This window comes from Eubalaena glacialis, chromosome 2 (assembly GCF_028564815.1).
Source record: "Eubalaena glacialis isolate mEubGla1 chromosome 2, mEubGla1.1.hap2.+ XY, whole genome shotgun sequence".
NCBI lineage: Eukaryota > Metazoa > Chordata > Mammalia > Artiodactyla > Balaenidae > Eubalaena > Eubalaena glacialis.
The window spans coordinates 62696633-62720422 of record NC_083717.1 but is presented as its reverse complement, the minus strand read 5'-3'; the positions used below and the strand labels follow the sequence as shown (position 1 = coordinate 62720422).

At 54.2% G+C, this 23790-nt stretch overlaps 1 protein-coding gene across 1 annotated transcript in view; it reads left to right on the top strand.

The window, feature by feature from the left end:
* The window catches only part of CCDC33 (coiled-coil domain containing 33), a 115893-nt gene that overhangs the window by 24196 nt on the left and 67907 nt on the right, over positions 1-23790 (top strand). Inside the window, 4 exon segments of the mRNA XM_061181429.1 lie at positions 239-386; positions 14676-14809; positions 18827-18936; positions 20544-20660. Of these exon segments, the coding sequence (XP_061037412.1) occupies positions 239-386; positions 14676-14809; positions 18827-18936; positions 20544-20660 (509 nt within the window).

Sequence of the window (23790 nt, the reverse complement as noted above, 5' to 3'; positions counted from 1 at the left end):
GACTGGAGGAAGCAAGAGGGAGACAGAGATGTGGAGTGGGGGACAGAGGTAGGGAGAAAACGGGGTCAAAGGTGACTGCCCCTGTAGTTCCAGACTGGCTGTGGGGATGACAGAGGGAAACAGCCACTTGGAGGGGAACCGAGAGGGGGCTAGAGTTATAGGGAGGCAGTAAAGGGAGGTGACCACACTGGAAGAGGCGCTCAGCCCTGGCTTTCCCCACAGGTCACCGAGGGCCCAGAGGAGCCCATGAATACCTCCCAGAATGTGGACCCTGTCATCAGCCACCTGTCTCCCTCTGATAAGGAGGTCATCACAGTCACTCTCCATGGGGCCACCAACCTTCCTGCCTCCAAGGATGGCTCTGAGCCATGGCCCTACGTGGTAGTGTAAGTAGCTGGCTGAGAGTGAGGGCAGGGGACGGTGTCCAACCTGGAGCAGAAACCAGGGTATGGATATTTGGGATATGAGCACCCAAAGGGCTGGGGAAGGAGGGAAGAGCCACTCCGTGATCCCACAACCAGCTGACCAGTGTTTGGCCACAAATCGACCTCAGTGGGGCAGGGCCCCTGGATGCAGAGGCCTGGGCTGGACTCAGTGGGAGGTGATGGTCAAAGGAAGGAGAAGGCCTAAGGGCTGCTCTCCCAGCCTCTGAGTGCCCCATCTTACCATGCCCAGTCCTGGGGTAGGATCCTCAAGATCATCCTCCTCCTTGGCCCCCACCACTTCTCCGGTCTTTTCTGTTACAGGGGCTTCCCTAGTCCGTTCTGATCCTTTAATGCACGCTCCCCTCCAACCAGCCGGAGTCAGGGTACACACTTCTCACAGCCCGGTATCCGAGCGAGGCCTGCCATGCCATGTCCACTTCCCACTTCATGGGCCTCACTTCTCCTGGAAGGGTATCAGGGGTGACAGAGTCTCAATCCAGCCAAGCTTCTATATGGATATTGGACACCTACTCAGTCTTGATTATAAAGTCCCATGCAGTAATCCCCTCCCATGAGCTTGCCATCCCTTAGCCCCTTCTGTAGACACTGGGAGCCACTGGGGCCTCCCCACCAAGCTACCTACCCCTCCCTTCCTCTACCAATACCAGCAGCATTCAGTTCCTGCCTACAGGCTTTGTCCACATTTCCTTTTGGGGAGTGCCTGCACCAACATCTGCCAAAATCCACTTTCAAAGCCTTGCTTGTGAGCCTCTTCCTCCAGGCGCCCGTCCAAGTTGAGCTCTCCCTCCTTTGCAGACGGACAGCAGTGGCAACACTGGTCTGACGTACTTTATATAAATGAAGTTATGTGCTGCTCCTCTGTCCCCTAAACTGGGGCTCCCATGGACAGATCCCATGTCTCCCTCTCCATTTCCCCAACAATATGCCCGGTATAGGCCTGAGCACAGGGTCAAGGAGCACTGATGCAAACACCCCAGGTTACTATGACAACAACCCCTCCCCAACACACACACACAGTGAAAGTGGGATAGATGAGGTGCTGGAGCCCAACAGGTGAAATGCTTGTCTCGAAAGCCCCATTTCCCCTGCCCAGCTCCTCGGCCCTCCCCTCCCCCGACTCCATTTCCGTGGTGAAGAAGGACAGGTGGCTGAGAGCAGGCTTGGCAGGGAGCTCGCCTTCTCCCCTCAGCTATTTCCATAAACCAATTATCGCCGATCATCTCGGGAGATTGAGGCCCCGCCTATCACCAATCCAGTTTGGGCGGTGGGGCGGGGAGTTGGGCGGCCCGTGGCTCCTCGACAGAGCCACCGCGACCTGCGCCATCACCCGGTTGCCATGGGAACGCGCAGCGGGAGCCAAGCCGCGGAGCCTGGATGAGGGGTGTGGAGGGGTTGGTGGGGCGGGGGAGGGCATCGCTGCACCCATCTCCACCCAGAGAGGGGGCAGGGAGCAGGGCCTAGGCGAGCCTGCAGCCTGCGTTCCAGGGCTCCGGGCGGCTGAGCTGCCACCAGCAGAGGAGGTGCTAATGAGATGCAAATGAAAGCAGAAGGGGGGGCTTCTGAGAAAGAAGGCCCAGCTGTCAGGACCTGAAAAGGGCTTTCAGTGCGAGCCCCCAGCCCGAGGCAGGAACCCCAGAGGGAGGACCGAGACCCTCAGAAGCCCTAACCCCTGGAAAGGATATGATATCCGCCCCTCCACCATGTCTGATTCCAAATACACAGTAACAAAGCATATAATAGGCATAAGCAAATCCACCAAAGTTTTCATTTTTCTCACAATGAATATTTCAATGCTCAAAATATATATTATATACTATATATATATTAAATACTGTTAAATCATATTACATAATATATATTGAATATATATATAATTTTATAGTCTTTCAAAGCATTTTTTTCTCATCTTTTTGTTGCCTGTGTTTTGGTGTCCTCAGCTCTGTCTCCTGGCTTAGTTTCCTACTTTCTTCCATCCCATTTGTCTCACCTCAGACTGGGAATGGGGTCCTGGAGGTTCTTGTCTCTGCCTAGTTCCCTCCTCCTCTCTGGGGTGTTGCATCCTCAGCAGGCAGGCCCATTGTGGGGCCCCAAGGTGGGGGATGGTTGAAGCACAGGCCTGAGGGTGCCCCAAAGCCACTTAACCCATTAGTGAGGAGCAGAATAGGGTTCAGGTCCAAGATGGGGCCTCCCTAGTTTGGGGTGTAGCCACTTCCCTCCACCATGCAGGCTCTAGCCTTGAGCCAATCTAGTAATAGGGTGTGTCCTCCAGTGGCGACTATGACAGACCAACAGGTCCACTTGGTTCATTTTGTGGTTGGTTCTGCCTCTTTCCAGCTAAGCCATTGACTTGCTTCCAACCTGACCCCACTTCTCCACTGAAATAGCTGTCTCTGAAGTCACCAGAGATCATCATGCCTAGCTCTCCTTCCAATGGGTATCTCATCTTTCGCGGTCTCTCAGTGGCATTAACCCCTCATGACCACTGATTCTGTTGGTGGCCCTTGCTTTTCTTGGCTTCCAAGATGCCCTACTCTTATATTCTTCTATGTGTACCTCTTCAACACTTCTACCTGGAATTAAATGTTGGCCTGTCCCAGGTTTCAACCCTAGGTCTCTCTTATTTCTCTATACTCTCTCTTCGTCTGAGCTCATCTGCATCCTGGCATCAGTAATCACATTCTTTTGCCCCCATCCAATCCATTGCCAAGTCGTGTCAGTTCCTCTCCGATCTTGAATTTATCCACTTCTCTCTGCCAGCGCCACCACCTTAGGTTACTGCACTGTTCTGCTCTTGGTACATCTAATATTGCCCCTCTTCAAACCCCCTTGAAAGACAGGTTACCATTCGATACTGTGGTGCCATAGTACCAGAGGAACCCATTCTTTGAACCCTTCACATTGCTCTCAGGGTAAAGAGGGTTCTAGGCCCAGTATGGTTGGGTCTTTATCAGCCGCTCCAGCTCCCCAGCAGCATGACCCCACCTCCCTCTCTCTGCTCCAGCCACACCCGATGGACAAACATCTCTCAATGCTCTGAGCAGACCCTCTTCCCTCCCACCCCAGGCCTTTGCACTCTCCCTCCCCCAGAACATTCTCTCTTCCCCTCCCCTCGTCGGATCTCAGCTCAGTTATCACCTCCTCAAGGAAGCCCTCCTGACCTCCCAGCTCAGGCCTAATCCTCCCCCATTACATCCCTCCATGGGACTGTGTACTTCTCCAGTGTTGCAGCTGCAGTTTCACGTGTTTTATGTGCTTTGATGTGATTCTTGGCTTATTCTTCATCAGTGCCTCATCCCATTGTGCCCCACTAGTTCCACGAGCAACCACCAGGTCTGTTTCCTTCACCATCCTATCCCTACTTTCAACACAGACTCTGAAACATAGGAAGTTCTCAATTAATAATTGTTGAATGAATGAATAAACAGATGAATGAATGAATCTGGTCATGTTTTGAGCGTTCTCTGTGACTTTGGGAAAGTTACTTTACCTTTCGATGCTGAATACCTCACCTGGGAACCTGTCCCAATGGGCTGAAGAGATGGTGGAGCCAGACCACCATCCGGGAGATGCTGACAGGTCTAAAGTATCACACAGGGAGAGGGGATATCCTTAGTAAGAGTCACAGTGGGCACGTGAGACCTAGCAGAAGAAACCACAGGTCAGTGGAGAGAAGCCAGAATGGAATCAGGAAAACCCAGAGCCTGGCCCACAGCCCCTGATTCCCTGTGTGACCTCGGGGGAGTCGCTGCCCCTCTCTGAGTCTTGGCCTTCCCATGGCCAGGATATAAGGCTTGGCCTCCACGCTGTCCCAGGCTTGCCGGGCTGGTTTGTGCTCTGGCCTGGGAAACGGACTCAGTTCCTTAGAGGCAACAAGAGCTCCAGTTGTACTGCCCAACAGATTCCACACCCAGGTCTGCTGGGTCAGTGGCCAGGCCCAGGGTCTCCCCCGAGTGGTCTGGGCCTGGCTCAAGGCTCTGGGGCCTGAGAAGTGCCCAGCACCTGCCTCCCAGCTTGGCACAGAGAGACCTGTCTGTCACAGCACAGCAGGGATCAGGAAGGCAGTGGCGCTGACAGGTGGGGAGTACCCCAGCAGGCAGAGTGTGGAGAAGGGGCCAGCCAGGAGACGGCCTGTGGGGTTCTGACCCTTGGCCAAAGGCTGGATGGCTGGGCTGCCAGTTGGCAGCTGCTTCTCTGACTGCCTGCTGCCCAGAGCTAATGAGCAGAGACAGAGCCAGTACTGGGAGGGGAAGGGCTGCTTCCTTTCTTGGATAAGCCTGAGAGCCCTGACCCTGGCCCCAGACTGAGCCTGACCCTGGTGACTAACTGAAGAAGATATTGAAAGTAGGGCAGTTTTGTCAGGGGTCCTAGTAAGAAAGGAAGGTTAAAGAAGGTTATATTTTTCAAGTGTCTACCAGATACCTGTCAAATGCACTAGGGGTGTGTGTGTGAGTGTGTGTGTGTGTGTGTGAGATATCATTTAATCATCACTCCATCCCATGAACTAGATAACATTGTCCTCATTTTATACATGAGGTTACTAAGGCTCAGAGCATTTTTGTGACTTGCCCATGTCCTCATTTTATACATGAGGTTACTAAGGCTCAGAGCATTTTTGTGACTTGCCCAAAGTCACAGAGCTAGTGGGTACCCAATCCAGGATCCAGGATTCCAAAATCCAAAAGCTCTTTCCACCTCACTCTCTGCCTTGATCTTCACATAGCTGTTGCCCTTGGAAGGGGATGTTGGCATCAGGGTCCTAACCCAGACTTGCAGAGAAGATCCAGTGACCAGTCTGAAGACCCCTCCTGGGACCTGCCTGCTCACACTTTCCCTTATTTGGCTGTGGGCCTTGGCCAAGGGCCCCAGAGGGCAGGAATTTGGGCGAAGTAGGTGGAGGTCCGGTATGAACCACAGGTGGCCTGGGAGATTGTCTCAGCAGCCAGAGGGTTGGACTCGCAAAAATAACAATAACACTCACAGTGACAGTGGTCATGGGACAGCACCAGGAGTAAAAAGCAGCCCCCAGTGTGGGTGAGTCCCACACTGAGCTCACTCAGAGCCTGGGTCTCCAGGCACTCTGGCTCTAATAAAGCAGCCCTGGGAGGCAGGTTGCATTAGCCCCATGTGATAGCCAAGGAGGCCAAGGCCCAGGGCAGTGAAGGGACTTGACGAAGATCACATGGCTGGCCAGTGGGAGTGGAGCAGATGAAGATGACTGTCCCCATCTGACAACCGGCCGCTTGCTCTGGCAGAGGCCAAGCCTCCTTTCTTCCCAGCAGGATGCCTGTGGGAGAAGTCACGTGGTAGAGAAGGCCCTGAGAATCCTGGGTCTTATCTTCCATGCAGGGCCTCCTGCCTACGGCGTGGCCTGACCTACCTGCACCTGTTCCAAATGACGTCAGTCCCTTGAGGCTCAGAGCCTCAGAATTTTTGTTCAGTGAGAACGTCCCCATGTCCCAGGGCTATAAACACAGCTGTCATCAGTGCTTAAAAGGAGGCTGGCCCGAGACCCCCAGCCAGACTGAAGCTGCAGGATTCTTTCCAGATGTTCCCCCATCACCTCTGCCAAGGGCCCCTGAGGTCTTCTCATGCCGAAACATTTATTCAAACCCCCAAAGCCTGAGCTCTCCCCCAGGACTGCTGGAATCCTGGAGGAGCAGCCCAAAAGGACAATGCTAACCAAAAGAAGCAAGTATTAGTGGGGAGATTTCAGGAAATGAGGCAAGCCAGTGGGGGCCTTCCTGGTGTCCTCATTGCATTAGACATAGGCTGTCTGGTCTGCTTATTTCTGAGCATGGACAAAGCTGCTGCTGACGGGGTTCCTCCTCCCTCCCAGGACACCATGAGCAGCCAGGAGGCTTGGTGCCCCCTCCAGGCTCGGTCTGGCTTCGCTCTGCCCTTGCCTGGCCCCTACAGGCTTCAGGGTCACATGCCCCGTGGTCTAGCATCTATCGAAGAGGGAGGGAGGCCACTGGCCAGGGAGCCAGGGTTCGGGTTCCAATTCAGCTCCTTCTGCCCTTGTGCTCTCCCCATATCTGTCTGTTCCCATCCCTACACACACAGTGAGATTCCACAGAAGGAATGGCCAGGGATGGCACGGTCAGTGCCTTCAAGGCCCAAGCCAGTTAATAAACACTGAAGTCAGCCGGGTGTATGATGCAGTAGAGAGCTGAATCCACTGGCAAACTTGAGGGCACTGGCTCATTGAGAGCAGCCCCCAGGCACCCCCGCTGATTTCTGCCAAGGAGGGAGGAATGCAGGCTTGGGTTATCAGTGCTCTCAATTTTTCAAGAGAAGCCAGAAATCCAGATTGTTATGTGAAATCAACCACTTTTTACGGGCAGAACAAACACCTCTGCTCGGCTGGATCTGAGTCTCACGTCCTTGTCTTCCCCTCCTGAACCCTCAGCCTGCTCAGTCTCAACATCCACAGCCAGCTTCACCGACTGTCCTCCTCTCCCAGGGGCCAGATACTTCCCCACAGCTGCTCATCATTTATACGAGTCTGAGAGGCAACCCCCCTTCTTGAAGCCCCTTCTTTCTTTGCTTCCAGGACCCTCCCATCCTGATTCCCCCTCCTCTCGCTGCCCACTCCTCTGTGGGCTCCTTTCTCCCTGTGCCCTGTGAATGCCCATGCTCCCGCTCAGTCCCCGACTCTTCCCTGCATCTCTACTCTCCTGGGAGATCTCCCTCACCCCCGGCTACCCACCCCAACCCCTATTCTGAAGGCTCCAGAATGTCTAGATCCAGCTCAGGCCTTTCTCCTAAGCTCCAGCCCCTGGACCCACCGGTGAGTGTACACTCCGCCCGACTCAGCCTTCCCCAAACTGGCCTTCTCATCCATCCAGAGACCTGTGAGTTACGGAGAGCGATTATTGGGAGGAGCCGAGCTGAGAGATTTTTAAAGGATGATCCTGCACAGTCAGCAGGCAGCACAGCCAGGACTCAGACCCACAACCCATGCGCCTGAGCGCTAATCCAGTCTGCCTGGCCTGGGAATGATCCGAAGGCTGAGCGGTTTTATCTCTGGGCAGGGTGGGCTGTGGCCTCCTCCTTCCCTGCTCCCGCCAAGGTAGAGACAGAGGTGCGGCTCGCCCTGAGGGAGGGGAGGGAGTGGTGGTCCCACATCAGGCCCTCTTCCTCCCCCGTCTCTCATTTTCTGGCTTCCCAGGCAGCCCCAGGGCCTGTGCGGAGTGCCGTGTGCATGCTGCGGCGTTCTGTGGATGTTCAAAAGCAGGGCCTGGGGGGCCGGACCGTGACTACAGCTGCGGGCAATCAGGGTGGTCAGTGTGGCCAGGAGGACCAGACCCAGGATCCAGCCGCAGGGCCCCGGGCGGGGACAGAGAGGCCAGGACCCAGGCTGGACCGAGGGTCTCAAGGCCCCAAGGCCCCAGAATCTCAAGGGGCCCCAGTCCCCACAGCTGGGCTCTGCTTCCCTCCTTTTGAGGACATGCGTTTGGACTAGAATTTGGAATCTGAACCTTCCTCCCAGCCCAAGAGCTGCTTCCAGGGCGGTACTGAGGAGATGCCACCGTTTAAAGCGGGGTCCCAGCAGTCCGGACTGGGGGCTGGCCTAGCAGAGCTGGAGAGGAGGGACTACCTCTGTCTCCACGTGGTTTTCCAAGGGTCTGTCACCCCTTCCTTCACTCAACAAACACTTGCTGGGTCCCACTGGGCCCAGCCTGGTAGCCGGGAACAGCTACAGCAGTGACAAGGCAAATCCCTGTCCTCCAGGAGCTCACAGTCTAGTGGGAGGAGGGGAGTGGTGGTAGACACTGCTCACTTGTCCTGCGCCCACAGTCTCCCAAGGCAGAAGGCAGCTGAGCAGGTTCCAGGCCCCACAACTTGGTACCAGGACCCCTCAGGGAGGCTGTCTCTTGGAAGGGGGCAGGAGGTAGGGCTCTGCGTCTCAAGTCATTCTTCTGAGGTTGGGAAGTTCACCTGTATGTCTGCCCACATTCCTCCTGCTCTAAAACTGCATCCATGAGAAAGGGGATACTCAGAAGAGGGGATGTTCAGAGTGACCTATCAAGAAGAATTCCAAGTCATGGTGGATCTCACAGGGTTGTCCCACCCAGGGCTGTCCCTCGTCAAGGGGACTGTCCTTCCATCCCCTAGGGCTATGGTGTTGACTGACAGCTGGACCCTCTCTCCTCCGCCTCAGAAGATGGCTCCCAGGTCCCCCCACCAAGCTAAGCCACAGGGTAGGCCACAGCTAGATATTCAGAAGGCTGGCAGATGGCACAGGCAGGGGCCCTTCTTGGCCCTGTACCATCTCCTGCCTCAACAGAGAAAAAAAGGGCTCTCTGGAAAACAAGGAAATTCTCCCCTGGAGAGGATAAAGGATGTGACAGTGCCTGACAGACTGGGGCTTGAGTCTGACTTTGGACCAGTCACAAAGCTCTGTGGGCTCTGGTTTTCCCCTGGACCGTATGGAAAGACTACCCTTGCCCTGCTGCCTTTCTGAGATGCCATGCGGAGGGGTGCCTGTTGACCAGAAGGGGCTCCCCTGAGAACAGCAGGACTATTTCAGATGATGTGTGGGTAGAGATGTGGGGAGCATTCTGGGTTTTACAGAAAGATTTTTCCTTTGCCAGAGTGCTCATCTCAGAGTTTCTTGGAATGTGCCGTTTCTGATTTCTAGAGCAGTCCCCACTCCCTGCAGGAAAGTGCAGGGGAGGAGCCACACCCATGTGGTTGCGGAGATGGCTGGCCTCCGGTTTACACCCCCGTTACACCTCAATTCTCTAAATTGAGGCCCGCCTGTAGTGGTGTAGCACCATCAACAATTAGTGATGGTTCATTTGAGTCCAATTAATAAATGAAACCCAGGATGAGAGCCCATCACTTTGCTGAGAATAGCAGCCCCGCTCATGCCTTTAAGTGGCAGCCTACCAAGAGCTCAAAACCCACAAGGACCAGATGCACTGGGGGCTGGGGAGAGGCAATCATGGAGTGGGGGGTGCCATGGATGGGCTGTTGTCTGGTGAAGTGGGAGAGGCGAGAGAAGGGAGCTTCAGACCAGACACTCCCTGCCTCAAATCTCAGCTCCTCCTTCATGGAGCCTCAGGCCGCATCTTCTTGCCCAGCTATGCCCAGCTATCCTCTGGCCTTGTGACGGCCAGGGGTTTTCCCTCCTGCCTGTCTGGCCTCAGAGGATGACGCGTTTTGGTGTGGAGAGAAGGGGCTGGAGAGGGAATGAGGTAAGGGAGGACCACAAGCCTCGCTTTCCTCTCTGACTACTCCAACCCATGCTCCCAACCCACCGACCCTAGATGGACCAGCCAGCCCCTCCCCAGAGCTGCCCATGAGCTCATGGGCCCTCTGAGCCTCAGGCTCTATCCTCCGACTGGGAAGGTCCTCCTTTCCATCTATTCAAACCCTGCTTCCTCCAGGAAACATTCCTTCCCTGGTCCAGCCCAGGCAGGGTCAGCAACACAAGAATCCAGCCTTTGACCAGCCCATTCAGATGACCATCTCTGCAGAGGCCAACTCTCCTATCTTGTCCCTGTTGCACAAGGCTGGGCCTCTGGGGGAGGAGGAGGTCGTGGGGTTTTTCTGTGCCTTCCAGGGATAGAGGTAGGCCTGTGACCTGGGAGTCTGGATGCCTCTTAGACTTCAGGAGGATGAGGGAGGCTGGCCTTCCTGGCTCAGAGACCTGCATGGAGGGTCCAGGTAGAGGGGAATTGCCCTGCCTCCTCAGGACAGGATAAGGCCCAATCATGACACACCAGCATCTGGCCGGCAGGAATCCTTTTTTTTTTTTTTAATATCTTTATTGGAGTATAATTGCTTTACAATGGTGTGTTAGTTTCTGCTTTATAACAAAGTGAATCAGCTATACATATACATATATCCTCATATCTCTTCCCTCTTGCGTCTCCCTCCCTCCCACCCTCCCTATCCCACCCCTCTAGGTGGTCACAAAGCACCGAGCTGATCTCCCTGTGCTAGGCCTGCAGGAATCTTAATCTGAACCTGTTCCCGCACCTCCCTCTAAGTTTCCCTGTGAGAGAGCAGCAGGGCTGTGGAGGACAGGTCAAAAGGTCACAAGACCTCTTGTTCTGCCACCCACCCACCTAAAGGTTCTGCCCTCCGTCATATCCTTCTCCATCTACCCAACCATCTCTTTCCCCAGGGCTTCTGGGAATATCCCTCTGGTCTTTCAGGATTCAGGAGCCTGCCCAGCCAGGACCCCAGCAGCCAGAACAGACCCAAATTGGGGTGCTCCCCTTTCCCATGATCTCCCAGGGGCTGCCCTGGGATTGGCTCTCAGGACAAGACAGGTGGCCTGCATCCTTCCAAAGCCCTGCCCAGGAGGAGGCCAGACCTTGACAGTTGTTCGTGCTCTGATGCTTTGCGGAATGTGGAAGACCAAGAGGACAGGCAGAGCAGGAGGTGGGCTTAGAGACCGTGGAGGCAGCTTGAGGGCTGGTAGACTGGGGGCTGGGTACAGAGATCGGGTACAGTGTGGCACACAAACCTCTCTGGGGCATCCTGTGCATGTGTATGTGTGTGTATGTCCGCACACATCCATGCATGCACATATGCGCTTGTAATGGGGGAGGGGAAACAGAGGAGTGAGGGGAGACTTCCTGGACACAGGGACAGTGGCACACAGGTTCCACCCGTGACGTGTGTGCCCTAGGGGGCATTCAGAGGACAGTGGAGGGTGGGGAGTACCTCAGGAGCTTGCCCTCTTTCTCCATCAACATCCTGTGCGTTTCCAGTGCTCACCTCCACTCACAGCTGCAGCCCCTGGGAACCAGACAACATGTTCCCCTTAGTTCTGACCTCACAGAAGGAAAGCCGAGTCCTTCTCCCCTCCCACTCACAGCTGTGCTCGGGCCTGGCTGGAGTTTGTCAAACATACACATACCCCTCCAGTGCCCTGAGGGGTGGGCTGGGTTGAGGCGGGGGTTGCATTTCCTGCACCTTTGGACCCAGGACTACCGCACTGTGCCTCTGAGCCCAACCCCGGTTCCATCCTGGCGTGGCTGCCCTGCTCCCATGGCTGGAATAAGTCTGAGCCTCAGGACAGTGGGCAGCACCTGGCAGCTCCTCCCGGGCCCCTGCTGGAGCCAGGCCAGGGCTTTAGGGACAGGGAGGGAGGATCTCAGGCTTGCAGGCGGCTCTGTGGAGGCAGGTCCCAGAGAGGCCCCCTGGGCTCTGAGACTGCACTGGGAGACCCGAGCTCCATCAGAGGCCTGGGGGACCCTAGAACTCAGCTTCTCTTGTGCCAGCAGAGGGCACAGAATGGGGGCTGAGAGCAGGGAGTGAGCTGCTCCCCTTCTCCAATTCTGTGAGGAATCAGAGGCCCCTCTAGCTCTCGTTTCTAGAATAGCATCAAGGCCCAGAGGAGTCAGCTGTGCCAGGAAAAGCCATTACTCTGACAGCCTCCCTCCACCTGCTAAAAGCCTCCCTCTTTCCCCTGGGGCCTCACCCCTCCAGAGTTATTTCTTCTCTGCTCACCTAGCCCTGTCCGACCTCTGTGGTGTGTGTTGAGGGAAGTGCTTGCTTAACTCTTTCTATGCCTGAGCGAAGTCAGCACCAGCAGCCTCCCTTAGCCTTGTCCGTTGCCCTTCCCTGTCTCTTTCCACCTGGAATTCCTCCTGCCAGATGCCCAGGGGAGGGGACAAGGGGCTGAAGGCATCAGGAGAGTGGAAGACAGGCTGGCAAGTTGGGGTCATGGGTTCCAACCTGAATTGTGTCACTGCACTTCTGAGACTTAGGTCCATCGCTCACCCCGGAGTCTGTCCTCTCCTTGCACCGGGAAGCCCCCAGGGATGCAAATACCACGTGCCCTGCAAGAGCAAGCTTGCTGTTAGGGTGTAGAAGCTCTGACATCCTCCTCACATGCATCGTTGCAACAGTCTCCGCTTAGTGCTCCTGCCTTTCCGCTGCGCTCTGCCCTCTGTCCTCTGTGGAGCCCAGTTCCTGCTTCCCAGAGGAAGGGAGGTGTGGAGAATGAACAGAGCAGGTGGAATGGGAGCTGGTGGGAGGCTGCTGAGAGCTCTGAGGCCTCTGACTTTGGGGGCGTCTGTCAGAGGGGAAACCAGAGCAGAGTGGCAGGTGGAGGGGTCCAGGTCGCACCCCTCTGTTAGTAGAGGTCACAGAGCCGGGAGGAAGGGACCTGAGGAGCGTGGGCAGGCTGGGCTCCATCACCCGCCAACCTCACTGCCTTGTTCTCTCCAGCCTGGCGGCCTCCCGCACAGCCCTGGGCCAGAGGGACCCGCTTTGCAGGCGTGGGGAGGTGATGCCTGTGTCTGGGTGGGCACCGAGTCTGGCGGGCTCCATCGCTCCAGCTCTCTGGGCAGCACACCCCTTCTCACCTCAGCCCTCCCTCAGTGCATCCCTTTCCCCTTCACGCTGCCCTCAGTCAGGTGGCTTTGGACACACCCAGGTTGTTTTGTATCACAAATGAGGGGATAACATGAATGGGGGCCTTCTGTGTGCCAGAGCTTAACATGCTTTCTTCCCAGTCCTTATAACCAACCCTCAGAGGGAGGTACTACTTACAGAAGAGGAAACTGAGGCTCAGAGAGGGGAGGGGACCTGGCCAGAAGAGAACTGTGGGCTGGAAACCAGTCAGTGTGACTCCAAAGCGTGTACTCTTTCTGTGTATTCTTTGCTGTGACTTACCTTACCTCTGCCTCTGCCAGAGACCTCCAGTTGCAGACCCAGAGCTGGGGATCAAGACAGGGAGACACCAGACCTGGGGCAATTAAAATTATTATTATTATTACTACTACTACTATTATTATTATTAACACTCTCATGGTATCTAACAATGTCTCAGGTACTTTACACATATTAATTCATTTCATGCCCGCAACAACCCTGCATTACCGTCCCCATTTCACAGATAAAGGAAGTAAAGCACAGCAAGGTTATGAACCTTGCCCAAAGTCACACAGCTACTTAAGAGTTAGAGCTGGGATTTGGAACCCAAGTGGTCTAACTCCAGGGACCCCGTTGTCATCATCACCATGTCATACTACCTCTCAGTTGAAGCAGAGGGGAATCCTTAGTTGACCCCTGGAGCTTGGATACAGGGCTCCCACAAGAATGGTTGTCCACAGGAGTAGGGCTGTAATGATTAGAAGGAAAGATCCAGGCCACTGTGTCACTCAAGTCAAGAGGAGAGAGGGAGCAGTGAGGGCCAGGGTGTCCCAGAGGGCTTCCTGGAAGAGAGGAACAGGCTGGGCTGGGAAGGATCAAGACTGGGGCTGCTAACACATGGGGCACATTGGCTCTGAGCTTCTGGGCCGACTCGCCTGCCCCACACTCTCTTTGGGGGCATCTGGGGGTGGGGGCCAAGGGCTGGTGTGGACGCCATTTCTGCTTCCCACCCTGGGGTACCATTTGTGCACGACGCTTCTCCCTCCCGGGTGTGTGGTGTGGCTCCCCCTGCCAAGGCTCTCTGAGATGAGTCCTCACCCATGATTGCTGCAGTTAATGTAGCAGCACCGCTTACAGCCCTGATATAATAACCTCCTCAACAGAAGAAGCATTAACTCTGTCACTGAACTGTTTGATGGCTCAGGATCTCAGGGACACATCCCAGATACCTGTGGGATGTGCTGTCATGCAGAAGGCCCAAGCTCCCACCTCACCTGGGACAGCCTGACCCTGCAGGACCTTGAGGGCTTGCAGGCCTGAAACCCCTTACCACCCCCTGCCCTGCCCCGTGCCCAGCTCCCAAGTGCCCTGCCCGGGGCCCTGCACACAGTGGCTGCCGCAGAAGACAGTGGCGCGTGTGTACCCCATTGAAAAGGTTCGGAGCCGGGTAGCTGGGCCAGAAGCTTGGGGAGATGAAAGTTAAAGGAGAGATCAGCCAGGTGGGCACTGCACAGCTGCCCTGCCCAGAGGCCTCCTCCCACCAAACAGAACCTCGAGAAGAGGATCAAGATGGGGAGTCTGCACTCAGGCGCCTGCTGGGAAGCCCTGACCTGGCAGGGGGCAGGAAGTCAGACAGGCTAGGTGTCTACCTCCTCTTCCACCCCCACCCTCATCCTCTGGTGCCTTGGTCACCCAGGCAGTCAGGGCAGCCGAGGAGAGAGGCCTGGCGTTCCCTGGGCCTGGGATGACATGAGTGTCTCTGCCTGAGAGGGAGTGCTTCATGCCCCGTCCGCTCTTCGCTCAGATTTATGGACGGTGGAGTCTGAGAGCAGGGAGCAGCAGGCAGGGCACCCTCCCTGTGACTCAGCCTGCCCCACCCCTCCCCAGGAAAACCACGTCTGAGGAAGCGAAGAACCAGAGTTCCAAGGCAGTCACATCTGTGCCCTCGGAGCCCAGCAAAGCCCCCATCGGGGGGGACATGGTCAAAGTGGAGATCCAAGCTGAGGATGAGGGGCATGAAGGTGAGGCGGTGAGGGGGCAGGTGGGGCTTAGGAGAGGTGCAGGGCAGAGCCAGCCTCCCTCTCAAGGCAGCTGGAAGCCACCTGAACGTCTCCCTGGGCTCAGTTAGAAGCACTTTAAAGGAAAAAAATCATAATGCTGTCACGCCTCATCTCCCCAGCCTGCTCGAAAAATGAGTTGTTCCACATAAATGAATTTTCCAGACAATGAAAGCTTATCTATTTTACGACCATTGTTATTATTTTCATGGTTGTTATTACCACCGTCTCCCACTGAAATGGCATATTACAGCTTCCTGGCACTTCCCCATGCACTGCTCATGGGATCACCCCTCCCAAGAGGAGCGATGCTGCTCCCATTGCTCAGGTGAGAACACTGAGGTCCAGGGAACTCATATCACAGGCTCAACTCAAGTCATCAGTAAGTGGGGGAACCTAGGATCAGCATTCCATGCTCTCAGTATAACTCCTGAGCTCTAGCTGCTTCCCTAGAATGGCTTCACATCCTGCCTAGTCCTCCCCGGGAACTGCCCACTGTCAGACAGTAGTGTGTCTGTGCTTCCAAAGTCGGGGGCTGCTGTCATAGAAACTGCCTAATAGTTCTCACTCCTCCACCCCCAGAAGCCTTTCCAGTCCCTGTGTTTTGGCAAATTCTGACACTGCAGGCAATTTAAGGTACTAGTGTACACACATATGTGGGCACACTTGTGTTTTCCACACCGGGGGCCCACCTGATTTCCACTCTCAGGTGAGAACTCAAGCCGGGCACACAGGAATATTGGCTGGCTGATGGCAGGACAGCTGTGGGTACCGGCATCAGGCAGTCAGCATAGACTCGCAGGTGCCCATGATGTCTCTGGTCGTATCTAGTCAGGAGAGCCTCAGGCTCCCGTCTTGGCAAGCGACACACCTCAGATGACATGCTTTACGTCTGCCCTTGAAAATCTTGCCAGGGACTTAGACAGAGCTCCCTGTCTACCTCACAAAGAGCAGAAAGCCAGCTGCTAAAGACGGTGGAAAAGGAGAGAGAAAAGGGGTGAAGAGGAGCATCGGTAAAAGGAGAAGAAGCTAGTTCTAGGTCAAGCCCGAGGATTTTCTTCTGCCTGTAAAGGGATAGGTGGAGCTGTTGAGAAAATGTGGAAAACGAGGAGAAATTGACCTAGGATCTCATGCAAATGCTCGTGTGTGCTTGTGTGTGAATGCCTGCATGCTGGTTCATGTGCATGTGTGAACATTGTGTGAGTGTGTGAGTATGTGCTTGTGACTATGCCTACAGGCATGCATGTCTGTGTGTCTTGTATGTGTGCGTGCATTCACATGTCTGGCTGCAACAGTGTGTTATGTGTGCACCTAGATTTACCTGGGAGCTGATATGTGCCTGTTGGTACCTAAGTGTGTGTAGTTTGTGTGTGTGTATACATCTATGTGGCTGACAGGAAGTTAGGTGTTGTGATGAGTGGACCAGGGCTGTGATCCTGTCCTGGGCTCTACACATCTGGGGTGATTACCGGAAGGGGCGTGATGAGTCAGTGACCTTGGGGCCCATCTGTGTAGCAGAGAGGGAAGCAGGACTCACTGCAGGAAGGACAGGAGGGTGGGGAGGCCTCATGGGCAAGCAGAGAATATTGGCAGGAGGCTCTTTGCAGATTGAAGTAGCTGGATGCTTGTTAGAACCTGGTTGGAACCGGTTGCTGTGGTGATATCTGCGGTGGAGGGTGGGGGAGATGGGGACCAGACCAAGAGGTGGGGGAAGGGCAGGAGGTAGCTCGAGGATGTGTTAATGAAAAGCAAAGGGGAGTTGCAGGCCCTGTGTCAGGGCTAAAGCAGGCTGGCGGCAGAAATGGCTTGTTGGCCCCACAAAGGGAGCTGTAGGAGGCCGCAGGGGCACAATGCCCAGAGGAGAAGCTGATGAAGCGTGTTTGTAGCATGGAGACAGGAACAGGGAGGAATGGCTGTCCATTCCCTCCAATGACAGCTCATCTGTATGGCTGCCCACACAGAGCTGCAGAGACTGGGGGGCGGGGGGAAAAATGCAGGGCACTCACCCCTTGTTCGGCCTCAGCAAATTCCAACTGTATGTGGGGACTCAGGGCCCATGGGTAGTGGCCATGAGAGGCTGCAGCCTCCACAGCTACTGTTGTAGCTTTGGCTGGGAGCACTGGAATCCCCCAGCTGAGTTTTTTCAATCTGCTCAGGGCTGGGTAAGCGTATGGGGCACTACAGAAGGTTAATGGGCAGGAAAATGGTGACAGCTACGAGGAGCATTTGCTTAGAATTTTATAGGCTGAAAAACATATTCCCCTCCCTACAGCAATTATTAGGAGAGGGACAGAGTTTTTCTTCTTTAAAGTATTAACATTTTGCAGAGCAGGAACATGAAGCTCAGAGAGGTTAAATGACTGGCTACAGGTCACAAAGCAAGTTGGTGTGTTAGTACTAGAAACCAGGTCTGCTGACTTCACACCTCTTGCCTTACTCTGCCTTTTTTTTTTTTTTTTTAAATATATCACTTACTTTGCTCATATTTCTATTTTATTATTTTTTGGCCACGCGGCATATGAGATCTTATTTCCCCGACCAGGGATCAAACCTGTGCCCTCTGCAGTGGAAGTGCAGAGTCTTAACCACTGGACCACCAGGGAAGTCCCTTACTCTAGTTTCTTCAAGACAGCCTCAAGTCCTTTTGGTGACCATTTTCCCCTCTTTCTTTTGAACATGAATCCCATATGGCCTGCTCTTGAGGGACTCTGGAAGTGTCTTTCCCTCTCTGTGCATCCCGGGTAGCTGTGGGGAGGAAGAAGAAAGGAGAAGTAATCAGCAAAGCTCTCAACTTCCTCCTCCACCCCCTCATCCAAATGACCCACCCAGCTCCAAGTGACCCAGCAGCGCTATGCTCCCAGAGAACCTGCAGAGCGGCAGCTGTCCCTGGTGCTGAAACGTCCTTGTCTCAGGAAGCGAGGCAGAGGGCAAGGAGCTACCCAAGAGTCTCCCTCGGGTACGCCCGTCCACCCCGCTCCTCCCTTTCCCATTCTTCTATAGATCTCTCTCTTATCTCCCTCCCTCCTCCATCCACCTCTTCATTCCCTCCTTCCCCATCTCCTGTTCTTCCTTAAATCATAGACTTCCAGAGTGGGAAGATGACTCCAAGGTCACTAAATCCAGCCTCTCACATCAGCCATTTACTAGCTGTGTGATGTTGATCAAGTTATATAACCTCTCTGAGCTCCAGTGTCCACATTTAGAAAACAGAAATGGTGATTCCTACTTGAGGGACTGCGGGAATTTGTTGGAATAATGGCTCAGGCGTGCCCGTCCCCATGCCTGGCAATCAGTAGGTGCTCACTAAGTAGGCCCACCATGATTATTTCCAGGTCATTGGTATTTTCCTGAGAGTTCATCCCGAAGTTCATGCATTTGATGGCAAAATGTAGTCTCTTTGGAAGGAGTTTCCTAAGTGGTGCATCATTCTTAGTGTTTAGACCAGTTTTCATTTACTTGGAGTAGACTTTTATTGATATTTGCCTTGAAAGATTCCTTGAGCAGATCACTTTTCCTTACTGAGCCTCAGTTTCCCCCTCTACAGCATATGGGAGATAAGCCTTCCCCTTCCTGCCTGAGGAGCTGGCGAGAGTGTCTGTGACCAGAGGAAGGGGCCTTATTCCTGGGAAGGGGTCCTATTCCTGCTTATGTGTGTGTCTCTGTGTCTGCACATGTGTCTGTTGCTATGGGGACTGGGGTCAGTTCTGTGTGTGTTCATCTCTGGGCTGGGAGTTTCTGGAACAGGAGAGAATTGCATCTTTCAGTCCTAACAGCACCTAGCATGGAGCCTTGCCCTGTGCAGGGGCTCAAACAGTGCTTATGAAGTTGTGTGCATCTGTGTGTTCCACACATGTGCATGCATGGTGGTTCTTCAGTGTGGGCCCTGCTGCCTTGCTCACCTCTCACTGTCTCACCTCACTGGGAGGGACAGGGCTCAGCTAAGCCCTGCCATGACCCTGTGTTCATCTTTTCTCTCTCCAGATGTGATCCTCAAGGTGGTGGACAATAAAAAGAAAGAGGAACTGTTGTCCTAGCAAATCCCCATCAAGTACTTGCATGTCTTCCACCCCTACCACTCTGAGCTGGTGAAAGTGAGTCAGAGCCCTGGGCTCTGAGCCCATCTGGGCCTGGGACAAGTAGGGGGAGAGCGGGTGGGAACCACCTTGATGCCCCTAGCTATTCCTTCAGAGCAGCCCTGGGCATCCCATGCCCACCCAGCAGTATGACAACTCTTGGCCCATGTGGGGCTCAGGAAAAATAGCTCCTGGAAGATAGACAGGAATGATTTCCATAAGAATTTGGAATTCTTCAATTTCATCTCCATAAAACAGCCCAATAAGCATAGAACATCTACCACATTAAATGAATACACCAATTAAAGCTGTATTCTCATTGCATACATGTTTAAAGAGTGGAAATGTACCTAAAAATCAAAGAAATACAGTGTTTACAGAGCACCTACTAAGTTCCAGGTTCTGGGCTAGATACCACACACACCAACTCTAATCCTCAACGTGAATCACATTTTGCATACATAGAACTGGGACCCAGAGAGCAGAATCCTCTCATCCTGGGTTACAAAGCGAGTGAATAGCAGTGGCAAGTGTGAGCCTAGGTCACATTGTCTCCCAAGCCAGTTCTTTCTGTGCTGTCTCCTCACACTGCATTGACAGGAAGAAGGCCCAGGAGAGTTGGGGTGTGTGCGAAATAAAGTGTTCCCTGGAATGCACCCCTCTAGTGGGCAATAGGGCATGAGCCTGGAGTGGGGAGCCTCAGGGCCCCTTAGTCCATGGCCTAAACCTCCCAGGCCAGCCCCCCCGCCCAACCCCTCTCCCCAGTGCCGATTGATAGAAGGGAGAATTCACTCTTTCATTGCTCAAGTACTTTATTAAGCACCTACTGTGTGCCAGGCACTGGCAAGAGATGGGCAGAAGCATCTCTCTTCCCTCTGTCCATGTGCATTCCAGACCGCTATGGTTGTTTAGAGTAAAGAACAATGTGAAGTTAGCCTGGGTTCCCAACCCAGGTCTGCTGCTTTTTAACTGTATATCCAAAAACCCCAGGCCTCAATTCCTCATCAGCAAAATTGAGATAATATCCCTCCTAGCATGGCCATTTGGAGGGTCAAATGCAATGATGGGCATAAAGCACCTAGCAAGAGACCTGGCACATAGTAAGTGCTCAGTTCAGATTACTTCCCCTCCTCCCTCCCTCCCCCAGGCCCTGGCACTGACTTTCTTTCCAAGCAACTCTTCAACCATGGCCCCAGGGGTCTTTACCTTCCCTAGACTCTAAGGAGAACCCCAAGCCCAGGGCCTCAGGATGAGGAAGCAAAGACCCAGAGAGATTAGTGACTCACCTGGGAGACTCAGCACTTCAGCTGCAATTCTGGGAGCATCACCCAGACTTCTTGGCTCTCTGTCCACTTACAACCCAGACCTTGTTATCACATCTTTACAAAGAGAGCAGGCAGGCAGTGGTCCTTGTGAGGGCGATGAAATATTCAAATAGAAAAGGGAAGATTTATTATATTGATCTCCTTGGAAGGGCTCGCAGGGACCATGAGCTTTAATTATCATCTCGGAGCCCCAGTGGAGCAATGCCAAGTGATTGTCTGTAGAGGGCTGGATTTATGGCCAGGGTCTGCCCCTTAGTCACTCTCCTCCTTGTGTGTCTTCTTCCCCGACCCTGTCCCCAGCCCACTGAGTCTGGGAAAGCCGATGAAGCCACTGCCAAGACCCAACTTTATGCAACAGTCGTTCGAAAGGGCAGCTTCATCTCCCACTACATGGGCCACAACCACACAGCTCTGGAGGTGCTGGGACCGGGACCCTCAGGGGTGGGATGGGGTGGGAAGGGGCCAAGCTTTGAGCAGGCCCCAGGCTCTGCCCTTGGCCACCTCTGGCTGGTCTGATGGTGTGGGACAGGGGTGTCTGGGGAAGAAATCAAGAAAGAAAAAAGCAACTGGGTTTTTCAAAAATAGCCAAAGTAGTTGATATAGAACCTGCCCTGGGATGGCAGGAATGATGGGGATAAAATTGATGATGATGTTGCCTAATCTTTTCCAGCACTTTCCAGGCATATGACCCTGCCCTAACCTTGCCTTCCTTTGCTGTGCTCCTCACACACCCTGCAGGGAGTGCCGTAGGGAGGACAGGAGGCTCCTAAAGTCTATGTCTCCCTGACTCTCATGTGGGGAAGTAAAGTGCCCCTACCTTGGCCCACATTTTCTGGTGTTTTCTCTCTTATTCACTCCCTTCTGGAGTAGTGACTCCGGACCTAGGATCTACATCCCCTAAATGAAAATTTTAGGGGCCTCCCCACTCTTCCTTGAGTCCTGTTTCTGTTTGGCTGGTCTTCCAATTAGGTCTTCATTCATTCATTCAACGACTATTTTTGTAGCCTCTTCCATTAGCCAGGCCGGGGCTGGGCCCAGCTTAAGCCTAGCTTCCATACATGCTCTCCACCCCCCATTACCTTCTATCCTTAGGTCTTTCAGTAGCCCCAGGAGGACTGGCGATGCTCCAGGAAGATGTGGTCCTGGGACCTAGCCCCTCTCCCTTTCCCTCAGCCTTCACACTGCCCAGGATGACAGATTCAAATCCAGTCATGGCCTGAGTATGATCAGGGCGGGAGCCAAGGGGGCTTAAGCTCTGGGCTTCCCCTGCCCCAGCAGGGCTGATCTGATCTGCCCCATATCACTGTAAGCCCGGAAGGGCACTAGCCCCATTTCATGGCTGGGGACACTGAGACCCAAGGAGAGTCTGGTATGGGAGCCCAGAGCTCCTGACCCACATCTCTGCTTCCCCTCAGCCATCCTTGGATGCCAGCATTTGTCAGACCTGCAGGCACCCTCTGCTCCCATCTCCCCCTGCCTTTTGATCATGGTCTTTCCTGAGGACAGCCAGCAGCCTTCTCTCTCTCTCTCTCTCTCTCACACACACACACACACACACACACACGTGGAACAAGGAAGAGTGACAACAGCTTGGCCTTGCTGTCCCCAAGCCATGCCTCACAGAGAGGGGACCACACCTCTGAGACCCAGGCTGAACCTTGGCCTGCAGGGCGCCTCCCTGTGGATCTGCCTCAACCCCACCCCAGCCCTCTGACTTGTCCCACAGAGTCTGGGCCCCTTTGCCCTCCAGCACCCTGCCCACTCCCCTGCCCCAGCACAGATGTCCTCCTTGTCTGCTCCTGATGGCAGACCAGGGAGCACAGTGGAAGACGAAATTGCTTGGGCAGCTGTCTCATCCACACCTGACCATTCATCACAGAACAGTTGTAAATTAGCACCCCCCACACACACCTCTCAGACCCCCCTCTCAGCCCTTACACCTGTTGGAGTCCCTGTGAGCAATAGAGAGTCTAACAGGTTCCAGTGAAATCCCTCAGGCCCAGACCTCATCCCCATCCAAAGTCTGAAATGCCACCATCAGAGATTCAGTCCTTTGAATTTGGTAAAGGGATTCAGTCTCCAGAGGCCCCAGTGAGACCTGAAAAGTCCTCATCACTATTTCAAGCCCTTATCAGCCCACACCTGTGTGGAGTGAGCTGACAACCAGCTGAGATGGGTCCTGGCAGAAGGGCTTAGGAGAGGGTGCTGGGGGAGTAGGGGGAGGAGAAAAAGGAAAAGATCCAGAACAAGCCCCTACTGGAACAAGCCCCAGCCTCTCTCCTCCCATTGAAGGCAGAGCTAGAAGGACCAGGGAAGGTATGGTCCAACCTGGCAGGGGCCTCTTCCCATCCTGAGGTGTCCCTGAGACGTGGCCCCTTAGCCAAGTCCAGAGTCCCTTCCTCTTCCTGCTTTTCTTCCCATCAGCACCGTGTAATCAGTATCACCACCCATCCTCCAAGACCAGCTCAACCCCAGCGCCTCCTGGAGGCCACTGCCTGTCTCCTGTTCCTCCCCCGCCCAGGACTCTTGTTCTCTCTCTCTCACACTCATAAACACAGTCAACCTCTCTTGCGCCTGTTCTCCCCTTTTCTCCTTCATTAATGTCACTCATTTATCCCACTAGCACATATTGAGCTTCTACTCTCTGTCAGATACTTTTGCTAAAAGCTGGGAATTCAGCAGTGAATAAGATGATATGGTCCCTGCCCCTACACAGCCAGGGTTCTAGTCAAATGGACAGAAAATAAACAAGACAGAAATTAGAATAACACAAGTGATGCTGATGCTATGAAGAGGCAATCTAGGGGCTGAGAGAGTGGGGGTGGGCTTCTTTAGTAAGAGTGGTCACGGAAGGCCTCTCCAAGGTGGTGGTATTTAAGCTCTAAAAGAGGAGAAGGAGCCAGCCACTGAGTTGGTGGGGGTGGAGGTGAGGAGTCTAGGCAGAGGCATCAGCGCAAGCAAAGACCCTGAAGCAGAAACAAGTGGGGCATGTTGGAGGGGTGAGACAAAAGAGGTTGGGGGGCTGCAGGAGATGTGGGCTGAGCGGCAGACAGGCCAACCCGTACAGGCCTTGGTTATCATGGTTAGAATTATGGAATCCATTCTAAGGGCAGTGGGGTTGGGGCAGGGGGATAAGATGATCCAATTCATTTTTAAGAAGGCAGCTTTTGTCACCGGGTATCAAATTGCCTGGGAAAGGGAATGGGTTGGGCGCAGGAGTAGAAGCAGAGGCCAACGAGGGGTCAGAGAAGTAAAAGGAGCCACAGCTGGGGGGTGGGGTTTGGGGTGAGGGCTGAAGGGGGAGTGGGAGTCCATTAGTGGACAGAGGTGAGGACCAGGAGCCAGATCAGGAGCCGCTGGGATGGCAGTGGAGGTATGTGGGGACAGAATCAGCGTCTTCTCCCACTGTCTTCCCAATGTCTGGCCCAGGGCCTAAAGGAGGGCAGCCTTGAACCTCTGTTTAAGAACCGAGTGAGGCAGGAGCAGGCGGGAGCATGTGCTGAGATGTGGATGCAGGGATGGTCTCATTGTTGGGGAGAAAGATGGT